The 18,084-nt window shown below is 40.0% G+C and overlaps 2 protein-coding genes across 9 annotated transcripts in view; one reads left to right on the top strand and one right to left on the bottom strand.

Annotated features, from left to right (window-relative positions):
* The window catches only part of JADE1 (jade family PHD finger 1), a 66,257-nt gene extending 55,773 nt beyond the window's left edge, over positions 1-10,484 (top strand). For 4 of the 5 annotated variants that reach the window (XM_050946319.1, XM_050946322.1, XM_050946321.1 and 1 more), the window contains 2 exons: positions 3,810-3,927; positions 6,683-10,484. In XM_050946319.1, coding sequence (XP_050802276.1) covers positions 3,810-3,927; positions 6,683-7,584 — 1,020 coding nt within the window. In that variant the 3' untranslated portion in view covers positions 7,585-10,484. Of the gene's footprint in view, positions 1-841; positions 951-3,809; positions 3,928-6,682 lie in introns of all 5 variants that reach the window. The other variant, XR_007773450.1, reaches the window with a different exon arrangement.
* Positions 10,485-17,198: 6,714 nt separating this feature from the next.
* SCLT1 (sodium channel and clathrin linker 1) overlaps positions 17,199-18,084 on the bottom strand; it is a 98,590-nt gene continuing 97,704 nt past the window's right edge. For all 4 annotated transcript variants that reach the window (XM_050946452.1, XM_050946454.1, XM_050946453.1 and 1 more), the window contains one exon: positions 17,199-17,711. In XM_050946452.1, coding sequence (XP_050802409.1) covers positions 17,649-17,711 — 63 coding nt within the window. In that variant the 3' untranslated portion in view covers positions 17,199-17,648. The remainder of the gene's footprint in view (positions 17,712-18,084) is intronic.

Here is an 18,084-nt window from a genome sequence, read left to right on the forward strand (position 1 = left end):
CTCCAAAGGCCTTTTCAGAATTAGCACTTTTCAGGATATGGTCTCTCATACTGTACATGTGATCTATGCTCTTTGTTCCTAGATGTGTGACCTTGCTTAACTTGCTCACCCAGCTTACCAAGAAAACTAGCTCTGCATAGGTGACTTGTCTTCATCATTATTTACAACTCTGCCAGTTTCTCCATCATCTGCAAATGGGACTCAATACAGGGGTAACTGGATGAAATTCTGTGGCCTTTGTTATACAAGGGGGCAAACTAGATGATCTAATAGTAGTCCTTTCTGGTCTTAAAATCTATTAACATGATTTTAAATTTTCTTGGAGGATATTGATAAAGTAAGATTAGCACTGAGCTGAGAACCTATCTCTGTAGAACCCTACTAGAAACAACTACTCATGGATGATTCCCCATTAACAATTATGTTTTGAGATCAGTTAGCCAGTTTTTAATTTATTTAACATGCCATATTGAGTTTGTTCAGTGTTAACCTTTTAGTCAGCATGTCATGCTGTAGTGAGTCAAAAGCCTCAGAGAAATCCATATCTACTTCATCAACTAAATGTGTAATCTCAGAGAAGTTTGAGTTCCACAGAAAGATAACACAACTGTGATGATGGGGCATATAGCTCTGCAACCTGCTGGGACCTGACTACGAGCGTTGGGCCCAGCTTGGGTGAGATAGGAAAACTGCTAGCTCCTCTTGGGCTCAGGTTGTGTTGGTTTGCCTCACATTTACCTTCCTGTGGGATCAGCATAGTAGCAGCAACATGCCTGCTTTTGCTGGCTGAAACCATCTCTTTGTGCTGTGCACTGTGGAATATGTGCCTCTTGTTTTGGAGCAGGGGTTGGTGGACAGCAGGCACAGGGCATGCAGCTGCTACCATGCCAACCTCATGGCAGGAAGAGGAGAGTCAATCCCACACTTTGGTGACAATGGCGCAGACTCAGGTTCGGGGTCATGTGAGTTTGGGTCTACGTCAGGCCTAAAAATTAGGCCAGAGCCTAATGGGGAGTTTTTCTATTGTGATATCTTTGTGTGACTGTCCCAATCAGCAACAAAATCAAGAAAAAACCCTCTACCACAGAAATAAAAATATATATATATATTTTAGAAAACAAACGTTCTTCAAATGTGTGTCTGTGGATCCCACTGTTGGCACTCATGCATGTGTGATCAAATTTTCTTTTGACAACCAGTGTCTTTTGGTGCCGTGTGTGCCACCTCACGCTCTTTCAGCCTCCCTCAGATCCCTTTTACTGTCCATGGCAATGAGATCAAACCTAGCAAGTGTCTGATCCACTAGTACTTAGCTCGGACTAAACTTCTGCAAAACCTTCTACGAATCATTAGAACCACATCTGATCTTCTGTTTTGACCAACATGAACTGACTACCGGTTTTCTGGACTGAACTTCTCTGGTCAGACCCTTTTGTCCAGGGTTTCTCTAATGGCAGACTCAAGACATGGGAGCTTCAAGTCTTGTCCATTCTGTGATAGACTATTCCCCCGAAGGAAGGATAAAATAGGCATGCCTTCTGTCTGGAGAAATCATACATTTCAAGCACAGGACAGTATGTTTATTCCCTTCTCTGCGAGGACTCAAAAGTTACAAGTTGGAAGGCTGAAACTCCACCTTCTGTAACAGTCCATGGAATATCTAATCAGACGCAAGGGAGAAAAGCTCCAGTATCTAATTATTGGACAAGCTAGCATCATCATCTACCCCATTCAATAGACAAGCAATGCTTAAGACTACTGTGGAGAACACAGTGCCAAGAAAAAACCTGGCACTGACATTGGCACCAAAACTGATCTGCTTTAATATGGAAGCTGGTATCACCATCTCAGAAGTTGAACACTGAAAGGGAATGCTCTGAACACTCAAGCAGAAGCTCAAGAAGAAGCATAGTGTCCTCTGATAAGGACAAACACAGCAAACCCACCAGAGAAAGTCTTTCAGGTCCTCACAGCATCACGGATGAAGATGAACAGACTGTGATGCATAAGATTCTGCTAGCGCTAACTCTGACCCTGAACTTGGGATGAAGCTCAGGCAGAACCAGGTCCATGCCAAGACATACACTAGCACTAACACAGATTTTGATACTGAAAGCACCTTACACACTGGGTCTGCCCTTACAGGAAAACTACTCCTCTTCACCATCACCGGAGCATACATTCTCCCTGTCATTGAGCAGGGAACCTTCCCCTCTAAGATTTGCAGTTGATACTGCTGCGAGACGTATGGGCTAATCCTACAGGCCTCAACTTGTCAAGACTCCCTTTCAAAGATTTCCTTTTGAACCACTGTCTGAGTGCTCAATATACCACCAGTATTACTATCAGTCAGTCCTGTGGCCATTACATCAGCCATCTTATACTTCTTTTCAAGGTGATGAAAACTACACCTCAATTTCATCCCTCAGGTGGTCTTGGAATTCCGCCTGAATTAATATAACACCTTACCAATTATCTTCTCAAAACTGCACTCAACGCTAAGAAAAACAACTGCATACTTTGGACGTCTCCAAAGCCTTGCTCTGTTAGCTCAACAGGACAAAGCCTTTTAGATTGTCTCCCCCTCTCAATATCTGGCGTAAGCCATCTCATCACAGAGACTCACTACGTGGCTATCACAGTGCATTTCCACCTGCTGTCAGATGGCTGGTTAGTGTCTCCCTCCGAAAATCAGTGAAAATTTCACTAGGTCACAGGCTGTATCATCTGCTTCAATCTCAGATCTGCTAGGCAGCTATATAGAGTGATCTACTGTCTTGTAAAACATTGCACTTGACATGGCAGCCAAATCAGATGCCAAGTTCAGGAGAGCAGTACTACAATCTCTAACTGACTGCAGCTGAAGTTCCTCACTCACACCATCCTTGGAGGATACTGCTTGTCAGTAATCTATAGTGGGATCCACACTGACTACAACAGCTCAAAGAACAACAGCTATTTACTCTACAGTAATTGTGGTTCTTTGAGCTGTTGTAGTCAGTGTGGATCCTACACTCTGCCCTCCATCCTCACTTTTCTGAGTCCTCAGCTATCACAGGCTTTGAATTGTGAGGGAAATGAGGGTGGGTCATAGGCAACCTCATTTTATGTTCTTGCATGGACAAACACACAAGGAAGTACAGAGCGCATGCACAGCCCTGATGGACAGTACAGTGGGGAAAAAAATTCACACTCATGTGCATGAAGTACATGTGCTCTTATAGTGGGATCCACACTGACCATAACATCTTGAAGAATCAGTTACTGTAGGGTAAGTAACTGTTCTATACAGAGCCTATTGAACAATTAATAATTTGGTTTCACTTCCAGTTCTTTCAATAGTCATGCCGTCTGTCATACAGTGGCATACATAGGAGCCCTACTGTATGTATTAATTGACCCAAATGAGACTAAAATGGAAGGTTCATGAAGGACACTTTTACAACAACCCAGATTTTGACCCTATAAGCTATTAAGCATAATTAAAAAAGTGTGTGTATATATATGTATCTAATAGCAGAGAGATGTGGTGTGGTCCTCAAAGATCCCTCATTTCTCCTTTTACTTCCATCTCCAACTTCAAAGACCTCATATTGTGGCTACCTTTTCTTTATGCAGCCAGGGTTCAATAATTCTCTGAGCATCAGATATGGTAGAGGAGGACACTTAAGAGTGATACATTGCCTCTACAACCGGTTAGCTAAGGAGCAAAAGACAAACTGGGTTCTGGATTCTGATCAGGCCAGCCTGGTACAGTTTATAGCTTTACTATCATGAAACTCAGTGACAATATTATTTGCATTTTCTAGGTTCGGAATCTGACTTACATGGTGACCCGAAGGGAGAAGATTAAGAGATCTGTTTGCAAAGTCCAGGAACAGATATTCAACCTCTACACAAAACTTATGGATCAAGAAAGAGTTCCAGGTATGTTTCACAGATTTTATCATCACATCCAAGCAGAGGATGGCAAGCAGTGGAACAGAATGGTTTGGCTAAGGCAAGGGTCTCAAACTCAAATTTACTTTAGGGCCAGTGCCAGTCCTCAAATCCTTCCAGCGGGCCAATAATGTCACTGAAAATGGTGTTCAGAAAAGAAAATGTTTATATTGTATTTTTTATTTCGAATTTCTTAGAAATAATAAAACTGTCATACAATGTTATACAGGTCTTCGCCTGCCAGAGAGTTTTTAGTGTTGGCCAGACATCTGGCAGTGCTTCAGTTCTGTCTTTTTGGCCTCAGTGACTGAGCAGTTGAAACCTTCAGGATTGCAGCAATGTGTGCATCAGATAGTTGTGTCCGGTATTTTGACTTTTTTATATTCATTGTGGGGAAAAAAGTGATGATGCCTTCATGGCTGACTCTGTCCGGCAACTAATGATGCTGCCTCCATGGCTGACTCTGCTTGGCAACTAGTGATGGTATCTCGGTCTCTCCCTCCCCAGTCAATGGGAGCTGTGGGGGGCAGCGCCTGCAGCGGACTGAGCCGGCCGCGTGGCTGCATGGGTCTCTCCTCTGTGGGTCACAGTGGGGAGGTTCTCAGGCCGCAGATGGCCCGTGGACCGGGACTTTGAGACCCCTGGGCTAAGGTCTACTTACTGTTTTGAAGCTCACCCTTCCTTATATTCTTGTTTAGTTCACTTTGCACCAGGAAGTTGGAGGAAGAAACCCCTGACGAACAAGAGCCAGTATTTTCTAAATTTTCAGCTACAACATATTAAAGATGGTCACATGAGAAGCCATAGAAATAGATAAATGGGCCTGAATTAACCAGCCACTCTGTGGGACTGAGTGGCTCAAGGGATTGGAAATGCAGTGAAGAGACTTGCGTTTTAGCTCACTGCTTCAAAATCTTCCTAAATTACTATAACCAATTTTTTCCTAATATTGGTAGTTTTGTGGGCAGGGACTGTCACCTATTATATGTTTGTTTAGCACCCAGCACAATGAGGCCCAACCTGGGTGTGGCGTTTAGGAGCTGCTGCTTTATAAACATTTAATAGTAATAATAGCTGGTTGGTGGTCTCAGTCCATTTCATAGTGGATGGGTGTCCCCAGAGCTGACAGGCACCCTTATCAGAAAGGCCCAGCACTGAATGGGCATGAAGAAAGAACTCCCGTTGTTCCTAGAGGTGTTCCTTTCAGGTCATGGTTGAAGCCCATTGGCTTGGGTGTGTGCAGAACCTTTATGCTGTTATAGTTCATGCGGAAATCACACTTCTCTGAAAATGTTTGACCGATTATAGCTACAATAAGATCTCTGTAACTTGGATCTATGTTTTTGTCCCTGTTAGTTTTCTTTGTATTTTTGACAACACTTTCTGTGGAGTCAGCTTCACTTTTCCCCCCACTCCATTTGTAGGTTTAGTATTTTCTCATGTTGTTTATACTAGTCTCAAACAACAGGGGAGAGAAAACATTTTTAAAAGCAGAAGGAAAGTGTGTGGATAAAACCACAAATATTGGCAATATGGATCCAGCAGTAGCTGTAGTCAGTTTTTTTAAATCGATTAAACTTCAGGTTGACAGAGTCCCTTTAAGAACTGATTTTTACCAATAACTCTGTAACATCTTTAAACAGATTTTCATTTGATTTAATGTTGGCTTTCCTTGGATATTATGGATTATTTTCTGCATTGCCAAGTTCAGATTAAGAAAGGACAGTTATTATTCTGCTTGTCATGGTGTTTTCCAAATGTATTTGTATTCCTTCTTCAACAACAACAAAAAGCATAAATACAAGAAAAATCACATCCCTTTTCATTTGCCTGTCAAATATTTGACTTTCTGTCCTTCCCAGATTAAACCCTTTGTAAAACACCATCAAGATGAACTCATCTTTTGGACCCCATCTGGAACCACTATGAATCTATTGTTTTCTATTAAAATCAGTTGGAAGGTCTACATTTCAGCACATTCTGCTTAAAACCAAGCAAGTTGCTGTGACCTGTCAAATGAAAGGCACATTTCTACTACTCCAAAAGTGACTCATAGAGAGAGACTCAATTCAGTTTTTGACTAACAGTCCTTCTGAATGAGTCTCTTAGACAGTGGTTTTAAAGGCATGAATTCTGATGGGGCAGCAAACTGATGTTAAAAAATCATTCCCACCGATTTACTGCTCACTGAAAATATTTGCTTCTCCAGCAGGAACATGCTACATTGAAAAGGTTAACTAGATTATCCTTAAGGATTTAATCATTAGTCAGCTGTACAATCAGCTAGTAGAATCATGCATGATGACATATGTGGTAGTTGGTCCATTTAAGTGAAGATGCTTTTTTCCAAAGAGTTTAATCAAGATTGGATATTTGTCTAGAAGACGTGTTCTAGTGCAAACACAGCTATTGGACTTCATGTGTTATGCAGGAGATCACACTAGACAATCACAATGGCCCCAAAATCTGAGATACACATTAGCTATAATATCTATAGCGATATGGAAATTGCATCTAAATATAATTAGACCTACAGTAAGTAAGAGTTACTGAAGGCTGATCAGTGTCAGACGTTATGAAAGCCATTAAATGCTGGTCACGCTCCAGCATAATTAAAACAAGTTGGAGGCAGGAAAGAAAAATCCAAAAGAAGAAATTTAGGAGGTAAAAAGCAGCAGTTGTTATATCAGGGAAGTGATTTGCTTTGCCTGAACTGTGAAGTAATTCTCTGTGTTGCTTTTAGGTGTGCCTTCCTCCTCCTCCTCAGCAGAAAACATGGTGTTGTTCAACAGTCCACCTTTGGGTCCTGATGCTCCCAAAATAGAGGATTTAAAGTGGCATTCTGCTTTCTTCAGGAAGCAAATGGGCACTTCTTTGACACACACATTGAAAAAATCACACAAGGGAGACAGAGTAAGGAACAGCTCTGGAAGTGACAGAAAATCCCTGCTCAAGCAGCCCAGCCGAAGGGAAGGTGTTGTGACTCCAGGTAGCTTTTTAAACTTTGAAAAGGCCTTTGCAGAGGCACGCATTGTATCAGCACAACAGAGAAATGGGATAGTTATGCCAGACCACAGGAAAAGAAGAGACAATCGTTCCTCTTATGAGGTAATCAAGGCAGAACTGAAGGAAAAGCCTTCCAAGCACAGCCACAAGCCACTGACATCCACAGAAGTGTCTCAAAGGCAATCAGAAAACAAGAAGTCTGCGAACCATCCAGGTGGTAGGTCAGTACCTGGCACACGGAGGGATATAGTGCCTAAATGCAATGGATCCCTCATCAAAATAAACTATAACCGGCCTGCGGTTAAAGTGCCTACTACACCCACAAGCCCAGTGAAAAACTGGGGCGGATTCCGAATTCCAAAGAAGGGGGAGAGACAACACCAGGGAGAGATCCAGGAGGAGACCTGCCACCAGAACTCTAACTATCCATACTTGGGCATGGACAGAGTTTTGCCTAAAGACAGGGCAAAAAGCAAACTAAAGACAGACAGAGAGAATGATGGGTATGCTCCTGATGCTGAAATGAGTGACTCAGAAACTGAAGTGGCTGAGAAAAAATGCAGACAGCAAAGGCTTAGTCCAAACAGCACTATCAACAGGAGGACAGACATTATTAGGAGAAGTATCCTCGCTTCCTGACTGGACAGTAAGACACATCTTCAAGCACCATGGTCAACAGAGGCACTGTCTGCAAATCCACTCTGCATTATTTATTGGTGTGAGGAGGGGGTTTTAGACATGGCTACAGATTGACAAAGAGATCACCAGTTACCCCTGAGCTGTATAAATGTTTACGTACACTTAAGACTATGATTTTGCCCCTGTACCTGAGTCCTTATAATCTGTTTCTGTGAGAAGTTTGAACCTTTTTTATTTGCAACTTTCTTGAGGAAACAAGATGACATCACTATTAAAATGGAATCTTTGGTGGAACACTAAAAGAATTCATTAAACACGTGGGGGGAAGGGGAGGTTGCATCTGTCTCCCTTTAGCAAAACAGCACTGACAAGAATTTTTCCCTCTCCCCAAAAGCACAAACTGTTAAATTAACTAGTGTGTTCTATATCAAATATGGTTATTAAACTATCCAGCATTACTAAATCCATTACAAATACTCGCTTTCCTTGGACTGTGGCACGTCTTTAAGTCATATTTGCCTGCAGAATGTTTTTGTTGTATTAGAGTTCAGTATACATGGCAGCTCTAAATCTTCCATAACTCCAGAGAGTTTACATGTAAATACATCCAACAGGTAGTCAGTTTTAACCACAATTATTGGAGAAAAATGAAGGGGACAGGTTAGAGCTGCAGCTGCTTAGTGATACAACAGTAACAACATGAACAGACCCAGTCTGAGCACAGAGCTATAGTCCTAAGCTCTTCAGTTCTGGGGAAAGAAGATAGTTCGTCCACTATCCAAAGGGACAAATTTATGGTCTACTGCATTCTGTGGAACAATCCACAGAGCAGCTTTAGCATTATCCAGTCACCTATCCTCCAGGAATATGATGACAATTCAAGTGGGTATGACTAACTTGAAGGCACTAGTCAGCAGGATTTCCCAACGCCAGCCACTTATGCACTAATGGTATGTACTGGGAAATCCAAGCATCTGACACTAAAGCATTACTTTAAAGAAGGACAAATATATATATATATACACACATACATATATATTTTTAAATAGAATAAAAAGGAAAGGCAATAAGTTGTGATTAGCTCTTTACATTTAGACCAAGTTAAGGTGATTTCATTCTGTTCTGGACTAGAATTGATGAGAGAGGGAGCTCACAGTCTGATTACATAACTTTTTAAAATAACTGCGAATGGCAATAACTAGTGAGTAAGCTATAAGCAATAACATTAACAGTACATAGAGAGACTATTTTGTTTGTGCACTGAATAGAGTGCACATGTATCATAACAATGGATGTTATAAGAGCCTGAAATGTTTGGAATGCTGCATCAGTGTAAGGCAGGCACAAAATAGTTGAAAGAAAGTTTAAGCAGAAATTAGTTTAGAAATATGGACAGATGGAAGAATCCCTTTTTCTTTCCTTCAACCTACTGCTATCAGTATTCAGTTACATAATACATTTTAACATTTAACCCCTTCTCACTGGAGCAGGGAAAGAATAAAGAAACATTAGAACTTTGCTGTTAACTTTTAAGTCTTCCAGAGAATTCAGTTCACAAAATAGGCTTATTGACATTCCATCTTGCTATGCAAGTTATCAAATAATTAAAAACTTCAAACAAATGCTTCCCTATCATTAGTTCTACTTTTTAAACTAAATTGAGACATAACCTTTTGACACTTAATGGAATAATCTTGGGAAGGGGAAATGTTTGTATTGAAACGATACTTTGTTAAACCTTGCTGCTCCTGAGAAAGCAGATTTATCTCATGACTTTGCTGGTCACATTAACTTGTTGCACATAACAAAGGAGGAATGGTGGATCTGAGTCACACAGAGATTCACTCTTGACATGACTTAAAATATTAAAGTTCTTATTTGATTAAAAATAGTTTTTTAATTGGCTAGGGGAGAAGAGGGAAGTACGGTTGATTTCACTTTTAACTTCAGCAACATTTCTAGATGAGGGCTAAGTTTATTACTGTAAGGAGGCTGTGATATAGAGAATTGTTTGTCAAGCCATAAAAGGAAGAAAAAAAAATTTGATTCTAAGCAAACATTTAACCTCACATCAGTTTGAAAGAGGTACCTGATTGATTTGCACTATTATGAATGCTAGCATTGTGCAGAAATATTGCCTTATCTGTTTTACTCCCCACACATTTAGGTTAATAAGCTTTCTAATGTTCCACGTTATGCTGAACCAAATAAAATGCTTTTCCCAAACTCTTAATTACAAAAAAGCTACAAGGCAAGCTAATTGCAGTATGACCAGCTGTAAAAGTTTCATGCCAGGCTTAGCGCTCACCAACAGAGGAGTCATAAGTATAGCAGTAACAACCCAAACCCACCCCTGTGTTTTATTGGTATGGAATCATTCATTCATTCATTTTTTTTAAGCTTTACCTTTCCTTGTGCAGATTGACCAAGCAATCTCTTTGATTATGATTGGTGTATTATGTCAAAATGTAGGCTAGTTAAACTTTTGTAAAGTTGCCTGGAATGTCATTTGTTAGGGTATAAACACACACAAATCTAAATGAAGGGTTTATTCGTGTCATGTGTGCAAGTCTTAATTATTTTAAAAATTTGAAAAAAAATTGTCATTACATTTGTAAAATCTTGTACAGAAGATTTTTCACTATGTGCCTAGCTTTGGTGTCCATTCAGCTAAAATTAAAAAAAAAAAGGTGCATGAAGAGAAACAGATAGAATCAGAGATAAAAAGTATATGTAGAGATGACTATTTTATATTACTTGGCCCAATCCTGTATTTATTTTACCCCTTTTCTGACGTATTTATAAAGATCTAGTTGAAGACAGCTGTATTTTTTTGTTAAAATATTTAGTAGAATTGTGCCTTTGTCTGTATGTGAATAAATGCTGTACATTTTGCAATAGACTGGCAGTGTTCAATTTTAAAATCTCCATTTCTGTCCATTCTTTTCAGGTTTATATACCACATTCATTGCCATGATATCTAAGCAAAGTTAAAATAAACATCATGCACGTACGCACATATGCTTAACTTTAAGTATATAGGCTGTCTTATTGCAGTAAGCTCATCATGTGCTTTAAGGTAAGCATCATGTGTTTGCAGGACTTGGGACCACTGTGACCAACAATTGTCACGTTTGGTGCCTAGTCATAGATATAGCTTACCAGTAACAAAATGTTATTACGTATGTGTAGAGTGATGTGACTGTAATACTTACTTAGTGCTTGCCATATTTTCTTTCTTACGTGTAGCATTAGTAGTCAAAGTTTTTGAAACTGGAAGGCAGCTGAGGTGCACACAAAACCAAGATATAGTTCATTCTTCCCTGTATTGGTTCTGGAGTGCCAACAGTAGTAAAACATTATTTTAATCATTAAAGGTCAGAGTATGACCCCTCCTTTATTCATATTGGTGAACAATTTCTTGAATAAGTAATCTTACTGAAATCAGTGGACTACCTGTTATTATTTGTTCAGCAGTGTTAATAAAGGTTTCACATACTGCCCTACAGAAGAAGTATAAATTTAGAAGAGAATCTAGTAAGTACTTTTTTTTTTTAGTCACTTTGTTATCCTTGCTGTCCAAAACTGCACTTTGAACTTTTAATCATCTTAGTTTGTCTTACGGAACAAGTGAAAAGCAAATAGCAGTTTGGCAGCTTGGTTAAAATAGCCAAAAATCGACAGAATGCAGAAATGTAGGTTTGTTAGAAACAGAAAGAGGCCTAGTTCTTTATATTTTACAAGTGTACCTCTGAATGTTTCTATATGTGGAATGTTACATATCCACAATCTCTTACTGGTACAGGAGGAAGTTCCCCAAATCATTTATGCAACCCAACAGCATTATACTTACTGTATGTTGAAATGGGCTTCCACATTTCAGGTTTGTTACAGGTAATTCATTGCAATCCTAACTGCCCACCAGCCAAGGGTAAGACAAGGCCTTATGATGCCACAACAGTCTATATCGTTTAAACAAGTGCAGCAGTTTAAAAGGAACGACATAGTCTCCGAGCTGTAGGTGAGGCACCACTTTAACAAAAAAATTCCAAGGATGAATGTGCAGGAAAACCCTTATCTCCTAACACATTAAGGCAACATTAAGTTTGAATCTTAGCAGATTTTAAGCTCAGGGACTTCATTATTGTCTTATACAAGGCCAGTCAGAGTGGATGTTTAATACTGTGCAACCTTAACTCTACCTGCCTATGTGTATGCATTGTAAAAAACGGTTTCAATTTGGATAACATTACAGGAATCAAAGATTCACAAAACAGACTACGATTATAGGGAAACTCACTTTTATTCTATTGCATTATTTGGGGGAAATAGTAAGTGGTCACATAAATGAAGGCTGTATTTTAAGATGTGTTCAATAGGATAGAGAAAATTACACATTCACCTTTACTTTGCATCCCCAACGGAAATGTTTCACAGTGCCACCTTAATGGTTACAATAACGCTTGTTTGCACTCTAATGGAGATGAGGGCTGCTATATTAGAGAGACTAGGTCTGCACTTCAAAATATTCATTTGGCTCAGCGTCTGCAAAAAGACGTTAAACAAGAGTAGGTGGCACTAGCTGTTTATTATTATATACAAAATGATGTTAAAAGGACATTAAGGTTGCAAAGTCAAGCATTCAGAGGTTAAGAAATGCCAGAATTAAGGTTGCCTGTGCAATTTCAGAGCCCCACAGGTCTGAGTCAGCTGAGACAGGCCAGCCATGGCTGTTTAATTACAGAGTAGACACACGCTTTGTAACCATCTGTGAAAAGTCTGGTTTAAGTGATTTGCCCAGCACCATGCAAGAATTCCGTGGCACAGGCAGGCATAGGACTTGTGTTGAAAGCTGCACTGGGGAACTTAAACTATGAGACTATCCTTTCTCTTCCTGCAATGCACTGCCCAATTCACTATATACCTGATTGTTCTACATCCACTGGCCACGGATTGCAGGAGCCGCGATTGGCTGGGCCTGCGGACGGGGCAGGTAAACACACTGGCCTGCCAGGGGTTTTCCCTACACAAGCAGTGACCCCTGTTTGAGAAAACCTGTTCTACAGCCTCCTCTAGAACACAACTGTTTAATCCCCAGTGCAGGTTGCCTGTATAACCTTAATTCACCCTCCTTCTGTAATTTCATGAAGAATCAGACTTTAATTACAGGGTAACATACTATTTCCCCCCTCCCAGAACCTGTGCCTCATTCAATGCACAGACTGGATGGTGTTTACTTTATAAGCAGCTATTCAATATTTTATTCTATTCATTGTTCAATGTGTGTCCCCATGCCTTATTTACTGCACACTATTCACTCTCTTAATTTCCTCATGGGCCTTCCCATGGTGCTCATTGTGAACGGTATCTGTGTTTCACATACACTGATGAACACATGCCTGACTAAACTAATTGCCTTCTATGATGAGATAACTGGCTCTGTGGATGAGGGGAAAGCAGTGGACATGTTATTCCTTGACTCTAACAAGGCTTTTGATACAGTCTCCCACAGTATTCTTGCCGGCAAGTTAAAGAAGTATGGGCTGGATGAATAGACTATAAGGTGGATAGAAATCTGGCTAGATCGTTGGGCTTAATGGCTCCATGTCTAGTTGGCAGCCGATATCAAGGGTCAGTCCTGGGGCTGGTTTTGTTCAATATCTTCATTAATGATCTGGAGGATGGCGTGGACTACACCCTCAGCAAGTTTGCAGATACCACTCCTCCCATTTTAGTGTCAGATATGCTGGAGGATAGGGATAGGATACAGAGGGACCTAGACAAATTAGAGGATTGGGCCAAAAGAAATCGGATGAGGTTTAACAAGGATAAGTGCAGAGTCCTGCACTTAAGATGGAAGAATCCCATGCACTGCTACAGACTAGGGACCGAATGGCTAGGAAGCACTTCTGCAGAAAAGAACCTAGGGGTTACAGTGGACGAGATGTTGGATATGTGTCAACAGTGTGCCCTTGTTGCCAAGAAGACTAATGGCATTTTGGGCTGTATAAGTAGGAGCATTGCGAGAAGATTGAGGGACATGATTATTCCCCTCTATTTGGCATTGGTGAGGCCTCATCTGGAGTAGTGTGTCCAGTTTTGGGCCCCAGACTACAAGGATGTGGAAAAATTGGAAAGAGTCCAGCAGAGGCAACAAAAATAATTAGGGGTCTGGAGCACATGACTTATGAGGAGAGGCTGAGGGAACTGGGATTGTTTAGTCTGCAGAAGAGAAGAATGAGGGGGGATTTGATAGTTGCTTTCAACTGCCTGAAAGGGGGCTCCAAAGAGGATGGATCTAGACTGTTCTCAGTGGTACCAGATGACAGAACAAGGAGTAATGGTCTCAAGTTGCAGTGGGGAAGGTTTAGGTTGGATGTAAGGAAAAACTTTTTCACTAGGAGGGTGGTGAAGCACGGAATGGGTTACCTAGGGAGGTGGTGGAATCTCCTTCCTTAGAGATTTTTAAGGTCAGGCTTGACAAAGCCCTGGCTGGAATGATTTAGTTGGGGATTGGTTTTGCTTTGAGCAGGGGGTTGGAGTAGATGACCTCCTGAGGTCCCTTCCAGCTCTGATTGTCTATGATTTATTATTTTCACAGCATCCCTGTGAGATGAAGGTATTATCCCCATTTTGTAAATGGAGAACTAAGGCAAGGAGAAATCAAGGTAAAAAGGATCCATTAATTTTGGGTACCCAATGTGAGACCTCATTTTTCAGAGTACTTAGTGTTATTATACAGCACTTTATACGTTCAAAGAAGAAGCTCCCATTGACTTAAGTAGCAACTGTGAGTGCTCAGCACTAATAAGCTCCTGAGGTCTGATTTTTTTAAAGTCAGGCATCCAGAAAACAAGGGGCACACAATTAGCCATGGCTGGCCTGAAACAGTTGGCTGGGGCTCAGGCTGTGGGGCTGTAAAATTGTGATGCAGACATTTGCAGGGTCCCACAGCTCTGGGCTCTAGCCCAAGCCTGAACGTTTAACTGCAATTATACAGCCCCACAAGTCTGAGTCTATATACCTTCTGACTGTTCAACAGCCTCCTCTAAAACACAACCATTTAATCGCTAGAGCAGGTCCATTCTGTGTAGTTGGAGCCTGCTCTCAACTTCAATGCCTGGACCCACCACAGCCCAAGGCATCCAGAAATTTCAATTGCAGGGAAAATCAGGCTCAGGGAAGAAGAAAGCTTCAGAAAATTGAACTGTTTTAGCAAGTCTCGACTGAGCATGTATGAATTGAGGTTTTTTTCAATCTTATGTCTTGGTCAAATTTGGACAAAAAGGCTACCCTCTCCTAAATTTCAACTTCCTGCATGGGGGTGCTAGAGCTTCTGAAAGACAACAAATCCTGACAATCTTAATAGCAGCAAAATGTACTCTGCCCTGGCCCAGTTTTTGGAAATAGCTGAATTGTTTTGGCTGAACTTTTCCAAGAAGTTTAGCAGGGTTCTAAAGCAACTGAAAACAGGGTCTTATAAAGGGAATTGTCAACAAGCTTTCTAAGGCAGTACAGCCTATAATTATGATGTCAATATATGTATTAATTTCCTTCAATAATAAAAGATCTGTAATCAACACACCATTTTGAACTGAAAGCTGGGGATACTTGCAGTTTGAACAGCACTATCAACCCAGACCTTTTTTGGTTTGTATTAGTTGCCTCTATTATTTTATAGCTTCATACCTCAACTGCATATTCCCTAAATACAAGCTATTTTACAAGTTCCAATATATCATCAGTATACAACCTCACGCAAAATGTGCACAGAAGGGGCAATTTTACCTCTGATTCATGATGTACAGCCTGTAGTCCGAGCGTTAGAAATCACTGCTTCTTGACCCACGCCAGCCATTGCTCTGATGAGAAATGGCTCAACTAGTGCTGAGTCATTCTCTAGCTTGGATTTATTGGTCATCATCTGTGGACATTGTAAACATTTCAATAAGCCATCTTTAATCTACTAGAACCAGAGAGTGCTTGTTCCTGATTAAATAAATTATTCCTTTGATTTTAGGACATTCTTTCAATTATACTCCCATCTATTGCTGATGGTGTCAATAAAATCAGAGTAGAAATAAAATATGAGAAAACAGGCAGCTTTTCTCTTTTATGAAGATGGGCTTTTAGGAATTCAATATATGAATTGCAGCACTGTGACGTGACAAGGGCAGAAGTGTTAAAAGATTAAGAGCAGATACTGTAAAATTTGCACGTTTAGTAAAAACTAGCTCTGTATGAGATCAGCTGAGGTGCTCATGCTCCCTGTTTAAATGCAAAGAGACAACAGCAAGTGAGGTGCTCTGAATGAGGGACCACAGGTTTTCAAATGCTCTCTCTCTTTTGGCTTAGTGTCTAGGTTTTTAGTGATCTTTCTGGCATGCTGCAAGCCTCGCCTATTTTTTGGGAACAAAGATTAATTGGAGTATGTGGTGGCTACAGGGTATAAGGAGAAACAGGAAAGTGGATCCATGCTTACTTGAAAACCAACTTTGAGTAACAGGTTCACAGAGCCAGCCTGCCCTTGGCAAAGTGTTCTGTTATAAATTGGGCTTGGCACTGGGATACATCAAACTGAGGAAGTGATTGTTTAAAAGTATACTCCGTGGTAGGAGACAGCAGTAATTATTCTTTCTTAAGTACAGTTTTTTTCTTAGATTATTAAATGAGGAGATTTATCCTTGCCTATGGAAGTTGTCTTAACTGACAGACTTTTCGTGGGCAGGAGACCCCTACCTGCCAGTGACTGACTGTCTGGTTCTGCCCCTAAAGATGCAAGCAGGCTGAAGATACATCTATGCATCTTATTCAAAGAAAGGAAAATTTCAGGTAACCATGGGTGAAATATCAGTCCAAATAAATTTAAATTGCATTGTCCTTTATATTGTAAACATGTTGCAAGGGAGGAGGAAATATACAGTATTGTGAAAACCTTCAAATAAACACATAAGAAATTAAAATCACTTACTTCAGACAATGATGGACTTTCAAGGTCTGTCAGATGAATTTTAAAATGTTATATATGCTTAAAGAGAAAACAGTTTAGAGTCTAATATGCTAATTTTCCTTCAAATGCCCTTTTTATAATAATTGCATAGAATTTGCCATCCTCAAAGCAAAAAAGACAAAATATAATCTCAGGAGAGTCCTTGAACTCTTATTCTGTGGAATTAAAATGAATATATTGATCTGAAAGTCAAGGGGGTGCATAATCACTACAGATTCCTCTGTATGACTTCACCTTGGCTGTTGTATAGTGTGCTGCTAGGAATAACAGTTGCTACAGGTTCCCATACATGTGCATCCCAGAGAAAGGAGCTGATCACAGAGGAAAGGCACAACTGTGAAGTAGCAATTAGAGTAAGAGTACAACTGGGAAGAGCCTGAGTGTACCAGAGATCAGTTTAGTATCTACATTTTACTCTTTTCAATGGACACCACAGAGGACACAAACTGAAAAAAACCACAAATAGTGTACTCAAAACAGTGAAAGGCAGGGCAGCCTTGTGCAAAATTACCACACACACACACTATTTGAAACTTAGGACATAACTAGTTTCTCAGTTTCATTCATCAAAGAGGATGCAGTCCATTCTTTCCCATATACACAATCTGTTTAGAAAGTACATAATTTATTACATTGCACTTGTACAGTAAGAAAATGTCATACAAAATGTAATTAAACAAATCATTTGTACATATAGAGTAAAGGTGTTTATAACTGCCAGCATATTTCTTTAGTACTGCTTTGTCATGATTGCCATGAAGTAAAAAAAAAACAGTAACACCATACTATGCACAGTACATTTGTGTAATTTTACATTGATGAAGGTAGGCTTCATTCTACATTTGAAATCATTATATTATTTTGCAGACTCTTACTATATTTACTGTAAAGGAGCCACAATTCAGCTTTTATTCCCTTTTGTGCAAATAGAATGGAAAATGTTTATGCAAATTACACAAGTCTAGCTATGCGCTATAGGCTTTAATGCTCCAATACCAAGTTCCTCTGACAGATTTTCCAATTCTTAAGTGGTGTGAATGAACAAAGTATATTTTTAAATATTTTCTAGATCCACCATGGAGGCAGCTTTTTTTCTCTGCACAGTAATCACACTGAGCTGCAATTAAAAACAAACAGTCAATAGTTTCACTATTCCACGGAAATCTCAATAAGCAAAATGCCATGGAGGAGACTGAATAAACACAGATAACTGAGATTTTGCATACTTGAAAGAATTCTCAATATATACCCATGGCTGTGACCCTATTTCACATACAAAGGAGTTTTGAATGACTGAGGATTGGATAATGGGGTTGTGCTGTACTAAAATAAAATGTATGAAATGTAGAATTCAAATTATTTTAAAATAATGCAATGTCTGTCTAAAGGACTGCATTTTAGTGGTGATTTTTCAGTGTTGCACCCGTCTTTTATGGGTATTAGACTATTAAGTAAAAATCAATCACTAGCTATTTAATAGAAATATTACA

The sequence above is a fragment of the Gopherus flavomarginatus genome, chromosome 3 (assembly GCF_025201925.1).
Source record: "Gopherus flavomarginatus isolate rGopFla2 chromosome 3, rGopFla2.mat.asm, whole genome shotgun sequence".
In the NCBI taxonomy this organism is placed as follows: domain Eukaryota; kingdom Metazoa; phylum Chordata; order Testudines; family Testudinidae; genus Gopherus; species Gopherus flavomarginatus.